This window comes from Vigna unguiculata, chromosome 8 (genome assembly GCF_037176805.1).
Source record: "Vigna unguiculata cultivar grain cowpea cultivar isolate G323 ecotype 2 chromosome 8, ASM3717680v1, whole genome shotgun sequence".
NCBI lineage: Eukaryota > Viridiplantae > Streptophyta > Magnoliopsida > Fabales > Fabaceae > Vigna > Vigna unguiculata.
In genome coordinates this window covers 34,340,948-34,348,146 of record NC_140799.1, presented here as the reverse complement: position 1 = coordinate 34,348,146, position 7,199 = coordinate 34,340,948, and the positions used below count along the sequence as shown (strand labels likewise).

The following is a 7,199-nucleotide window of genomic DNA, read 5'->3' as shown; positions in this document are numbered from 1 at the left end:
ACCCGCTTCGTTTTGGCGAGCTGGTCCGTCGAGCCCATCCCACTTTGCCACCATAATGTTTTATCATGAATTTGGTGTGATCCCCTAATACTTTGTATTATTTTATTTTTTTAATAAATTTTAATATAATGAGAAATAATTGATAAACTTTAGAATGTGAGTATGAGATGTCAAAGTTCTTAGTGATGCCTATCATGACTTATTCCAAAAAATATTATATCTTGACAATGAAAATAAATGTTCTCCATAAATTATATTAATAAAATATTATTAAGTTCACTACATATTCCTCTTGAATGTTACATGAGAATAGGGATGTCAAAAAAATCCATACCCACGGATAAAATCCGCAACGGGTAAGTAACGAATATTAAAAATGGATACCCGCTACCCGCGGGTATGGGTATTTTTGATACCCGTATGTTAACGAAGCGGGTACGGGTATCATAGTATCCGTACCCGTGGATACCCGTACCCGTTAAACTTTAATTCACAAAAATACTCTTATATATATATATATTAGTAAAAAACATTCTATTGTGAGTCTTCATTCAGTAATGGTGCTCGGATTCTTACCCCACATCAGAGTAGATTACTTCCAGATAGTGTGGAAGCATTGATGTGTCTCCAAGACTAGTTATGGACCAACATGGAAGAGGTAATGAAATTAACATTTTTACTTAGATATTTTAATTAAGTGATTGTTAGAAATTTTTAATGAACTTCTTATGTTTTCAGGCTCTTCTAGATTAAAATTGGACATGAAACTTTATACAATGTTGCAAGAGGTGGACATTGATGAAGTTAGTAATTTCTTTAATATTTCATTCAAAAATAAACTACAATATAAATTGTTAGTGATTTTTTATTTGTTTGTTTTTCATAAATCAATTGGAGAAAGTGGGCTTGTTGATCTAATCATTAGTTATAGTTAAATATTTGTTTTTTTAAATATATTTTGTAAATACCCGCGGGTACCCGTGGATACCCACGAATATGAAAAATATAGACGGGTACCTGCATAACGGATATCCGACGGATATAGATACGGGTACGGGACGAATATTTATCCAGCGGGTAGGGTACGGGGGAGCTACTACCCGTACCCTACCCGCCCCGTTGACATCCCTACATGAGAAATTGCAATTGATACTACATTATTCATATATATTTCTTTTCATTTTTTACTCTTCCAATTTTTGTTCTACATTCAAACCGTATATAACTATTCAAAATATATTACACGATTTCATACTTAATAAATTCAAATCCTAATTGACAAATTAGAATATTTTATTCGAGAAATTTATACTTCATACAATCAAAACAATTATAAGAAACTTAAGAGTTAATATCACCATGAATTAACTGTCAATCTTGATTATTAAATATGTATATATATTTATCAATACTGCATTTTATTTTTTTATTTATGCAATATGATTATATTTTATTTTTCTATATTTCTAAATTATTTTCGTTTTCTTCATACTCCAAATACTGTAATCTGAAAATTCTTCCTATTATAATTTTTTTTATTCCAAATACTACAAGAAAACTTTTTAACTGGTGATCAATTGTAGTGACTAATAATTGTTAGTGACCAATTTAGATACCAATTTATAAAACTAAAATTATTGATTACTAAAATAGTTACTATTATGAATAAAAAATTATAATTGGTCACTAAATTGGTTTTTAAAATTAGCTACCTGATTTTGGCTACCAAAAAATATTGTTTACTAAAATTTAGTTATCTAGATTTCAGCTACCAAAACGAATTAGTTTTTTAAATTGATCTCTAATTAATTAGTGATTAATTTAGTGATAAATTATAATTTTTTATTTATAATAGTAACTATTTTAGTAACCCATAATTTTTAATTTTTTAAATTATCTAATTAAACTGGTGACTATAATGACTAACTATTTTTAAAATTAGTTTCTAATTAAATATTTTATTGTAGTTTAAATCTTATCAATACAAATGTTTTAAAAGAATGTAGAGAAAAAAAGACATCACATTTTTGTATGAGTAGTAGTATTTGTTGTATATTTTTTTTATTCAAATAGGAGTTATTTATAGGTAGACAAGAGACATAGAGTCAATTATAATTAATCTAATTTAAAAAATAATAATTTGTAATCAATAAAATAAATGTAAAAGAAACTTTTATTCATAAATAACATTTACATCTAAAATTAATATTGCATAAAACATTGATAACGTAGAATTTTATCTTAATTTTTTTAAAATTATACAAATATTGTTAACACCACCCTTCTACTGTACATCATGAAGAAAAAAAACTATACCTTCTATGTTATTTTTCTTCTGTATTTGACAGATTTTGAACATCAGAAATATGATAATAAGAGACCTATATATATTTTTATTGCCAACATATTCGATATTCAATCATTATGAAATAGAAAATCATAGCCCTTGTAGATCTTGTTCACCCACTATGGGTAGATTTGAATGAGAGACCTTGAGCCCAAAACGGGAGTTATGTCGTAGTTATTGAAACCAGCAGAGGAAAACAACTTAATCCATTCCTTCTCGTTTCTTTCCTTTCCCTTCGTACACACCATCATCAACATGTCAAAGAAGAATTGTGTTTTAACTGATTCTTCATCTTTCATTTCATTATCCATCACCATGTCTATGATTATCACCTTCCCTTCTTTCCCTTTCTTCCATATAGCTTCCTTGCATTTCTTCAATATCTTCACACACTCCTCGTCGCTCCAGTCATGTAATATCCACTGTTTTCTCATTCAAACTAACACTCATCAGAACAATAGTCAAAAAGAATTAAGCTGCTTACAATTATCACCTCATGTAATATAATTAATCTCAATACATAACAATTAATCCCACAAAATACAAATTTAATAGATCTAAAATCGATCTTACCAGCATGAACATATTACACGTAAATTAGTCATATGCTACTGCTTAGGTCCTTAATAACTGCGGAAACTAGCTACTAGGGGCCACTTGTTCAAAAACAGATGACCAAGTTGAATCTACACACCTAACATTAACTTAATGAGCTGCATTTATTAATTGGAACAAAAAGTCTCCCGATCATGACTGTACCAATCTACATCCAAAGAGAGAATTCAGCCAAAAAAGTGTTACTATTTATAATTTCATATATTATGTCAATATCCATAGTGATCTTAAACCCTTTGGTCTGCTTTGATATTAATAGTTAGAATACACTACTAGTGCTAGCTTAGTTCCGATAATCATTATTCATTGTTTCATTTTCTTTGATGATGATATTGTTCTTTCTTTTCCATTTCATCAATTCGGTGTTTTAATTCTCTGAAGTTTAACATCATGTCAGGTATATGAAAAGAAAAGCTGATAAATGTAAGATTCTACCTTCAACAAAATGGCATCAGTTGGAGGAATTTCCTCAAACATGTCCCCTCCAACATATTTAAGGTTTTCACTTTCTTGCAAGCCAGAAACAACATGCGGAAGATCAAATACAATGCATTCCAACTGAGGGAAGGATTCAGCAATGGCCTTTCCCATTGTTCCTGTACCTCCCCCAACATCAACCAATGATTCCAATCCCATGAACACCTCTTTGCATTTCTCAATCACCACCCTAGTGATTAGTTGAGCATCACTTGCCATGCCATCATTGAATAAGATGTTAATTCTGGGATCACTGGCAGCATACTCCCAAAGCAACTTCCCATGTGCCAGTTCAAAGGGTGTAGTATTACCGCTTTTGAACCAACTAGAAAAGTGATGCCATGGAGTTGTTAAAACTGGATCAAGCATGACCTGCAGGAAAGGTGTCACACTCATTGGGTTGCTCTTAAGCAGAAGTAAAGAGGCATCAGTGAGTGCATAGGTGACATCTTGCTCATTCTGGGTGGGATTGTGCTGAGAGAAGAAGCCAGAATGAACCATGATTCGCATCAAGCGAGGGATGAAGTGAGTTTTGGAAGAGTGAATTGGGAGTGAAGAAATGAGGGTTGAGAGTGAAATGGGTTGGGCATGGCTGTGTATGATGTCTGGTATGCCTAACTCAACAACACACTTAAGGGACATGGAATTTATGAAGCTAAAAATATGATTCCATACGTGCGTTTGAGCTTTCAGTACTTTCGCATCATGGGATTCCATAATTTGTTGCATAAACAACTTGTTCAATTTGGAGTATGGAACCTCACAGGATTTAGGCCTATTTATAAGCAACCTGATATGGAAGCAGCGCCAAGAAGTGCTATTGATGCAGGAATTAATAAAAAAACAAATATTATATCGGTGATGGTATATCGACACTATACGACAAAAGTGCACTCATTTTACCCTGAAAAAGAATATTTATTTTAATTATATTTATATTATTTTTTAATTTAAAAAGGTAACATATGTTATTATAATAATAAATGGAGTGTGAAATGAACTTAATTTTAAGGACAGTGTCAAAGTAACTTTTTTCATATTATATATAAGAAGAAGGAAATGAATGGACGTGAAATATATCAATGAAACACTCTCAAATTTCCATATACAAAATTACAAAATTTACAAAACAGTATTAGGATGAAATATTGATATCTATAATCTGTTTTAAAAAGTTCTTACATAGGTGTAATATTTTGTAATTAACAAGACGTTTTTAATCACGATTATTTCAAAATCATCACAGTAAAGTAAAATTTTAGAGTTTCATTAGTGTAAAAATAGAATTTCATGTCACCTAATATGTTCCATTTAAAAAGAAAACAAAGTCTATAATAACATGATGACATTTTTGAAAATAGTTGCACAGATATAGACAGCGATTCAAGAATAACCAAAGTCTATATCTTAACCGCACAAATATAGGCTTTTGAATTTTTAAAGAACTGAAGCTTATAACGATGCGGTGGTGTTTTTGAAAATATTTGTACAATTATAAGCTTTCGTTCTTAAAAGAATCAAAACTTGTCCTTATACAAATATTTTCAAAAATGTCACCATGTTTTTAAAAGACTTTACCTAGATGTCAAAGTATAGGCATAAGTTAAATTGAAGCTTATACCCATATGCATAGGATAAAGTTGTGAATTTTTACAAACCCACGGAAGGTCTTGTTGCATAGCGATGTTACATTATTTTCATTTGTTGCTGTAATTTCTCGTTTTTCTCCATTATAGTCTTTGCTAAGGTTCATTTTTGTCTTTATTATCGTTTATCTTCCTTTTGTTTCTCATTTATCTTTGCTTCTCGTTCTTGTTTTTCTCTTCCTTCTCTTAACACTACTTTTCTTCTCGTTTTGGTGCTACCGTTGAATTTCGGTGGCCACTGTCATCTTTTTGCGTTGGGGTGTCGTAACATTGTATGTCCGTTTTGTTCTTGGTCTATTACGTTTGGGATGCCACAACATTTTTGTTGTCTTGATTGTTAGTTTATGTTTGAGTGGTTGGTCATGGTCTCTCTCGCTCTTGCTCACGCACTCACTCTCGTTGTTGCTCTCGTCCTCGCTCGCATTTTATTGAAGCCTATTACTTTCATTATTATTTTTAATTATTTTATGCTTTAGTTATCTTAACAATCGAAGTTTATTCATCAAGTATAGACTTCGAGTAGGAACTAAATCATAATCCTCCCCTCTTTTACTTCTTTTAGACTTCAGTTATTGAATTGAAATATAATGGTGAAAAGAACCAACTGAATTGAAATATAATGGTGAAAAGAACCAATGTAAAAACTCTTCGCTCTATTAGTGTTTTAACGATAGATACAAGGAGAAATCATTGTTAAATGTTAGGTGAGAAACTTTTACGCTACGTTCACTTGAGTGGAGGGGTTTGGGTTTGAGTGTATTTGAGAGTAAATTGTGTGTTGTTTTTTTTTAAGAGATTTAGAGGTAATAATGAATGGATTTGGAAGTAAAGTTTTTGAAAATTTGTGAGTAATTTGATTGATATGATAATTGTAAAATAATGTTTTAATAGAAGTAATAGATAGATTGTCATATTGTCCTTTATATAAAAAGTAGTATAAATTGATATTTGTAAGAGTTACATTTATTTTCTTAATTTTTTTAATACTAAAAATGTGAAAAAAAAATTGCTATGGGATCGGATCTGCAGAATGCTAGATTGGATCTCTTCCATGGCTAAATTTGTTCCAACATCAAATGGGATCAGATCTCGTCTCCACAAACCTCTAGGTGGATTGGTTCCAAAGTGCATGAATCCCTTTGCACAAACTTCTTTTAAGATTGATTCCAATGTCCATGGATCAGATCTCTCTAGAGGATAAAAGGGTATTTGCTCAAACAATTCCTTCAAATCTGCTTCTAATAAGCGGGATTAAAAAAGTAGTGCATCCTGTAAATTATCACCTTCACTCGCTTTGCTATCAACTCAAACAAACTTAATTTTCACCTCCTAATTCATCCTACCATTTCTTTCCAAATAGGAAATTATATCCAACAAACACACCCTTAACGACTATTTAAATTGAACCGGTGTGAGCATAAGATTTTTCTTTTTCCTTTTTTGTTAAAAATATTGTTCATAAGATTTAATGGACTTTTATTACTAAAAAGAATACAAGAATAGTTAATCGATGGAGCAATCAAAGGAACAGGACAAATGGCTTTGATTTTATGATTAATTGACTATAGTAATGATTTCAAACGACCTATTAACTAAAATGATTGATATGGTCATTTTCAACTTTGGTTGCTAACTACCATGGAAATGTAATCATGTATATGATCACTTACATCTTTTCGATGACTTCCAAATACACACACTTTGAGTAATATGTAAAACATGAAGTATAAATTTTCAAAGACAACACTTAGAAGATTTTTTTTTTCAAGTGTATCTAAAAGTATATAGAAAATAAATTTGTGTTTTTAGTTTAAATATTAATCAACAATATATGAATTTTTCTTAAACTCGTGGTAATTACATATATGTTTGAGAATTAGCATACTAGAGTGTTTTCAAGATTGTTCAACCAACTACAATTTAAAACATAATTATCCTGTTTGAGGTCATTTCAATCTATTGTTGATGTACATTTAGTCTATCAACCAAATTATTTTTTGGACAAGTTCAAAACGATCCAATCAATCAAGGGTTATTACTTAAATAACAAGCAAGATTACATATAAAACAAAGCAAAAACTATGATTAGAAGACATTTGAGTCTTCTCTAATCA

At 30.5% G+C, this 7,199-nt stretch overlaps 1 protein-coding gene across 1 annotated transcript; it reads right to left on the bottom strand.

Moving 5' to 3' along the window:
• Positions 1 to 2,267: 2,267 nt before the first annotated feature.
• Positions 2,268 to 4,176, bottom strand: LOC114195375 (putative O-methyltransferase 3). Its single transcript, XM_085665492.1, has 2 exons — positions 3,398 to 4,176; positions 2,268 to 2,769 (listed from the first exon to the last, which is right to left on the bottom strand). The coding sequence occupies exons 1-2, from the start codon at positions 4,166 to 4,168 to the stop codon at positions 2,467 to 2,469; spliced, it is 1,074 nt and encodes a 357-aa protein (XP_085521618.1). The 5' UTR covers positions 4,169 to 4,176; the 3' UTR covers positions 2,268 to 2,466.
• Between the last annotated feature and the right edge of the window lie 3,023 nt (positions 4,177 to 7,199).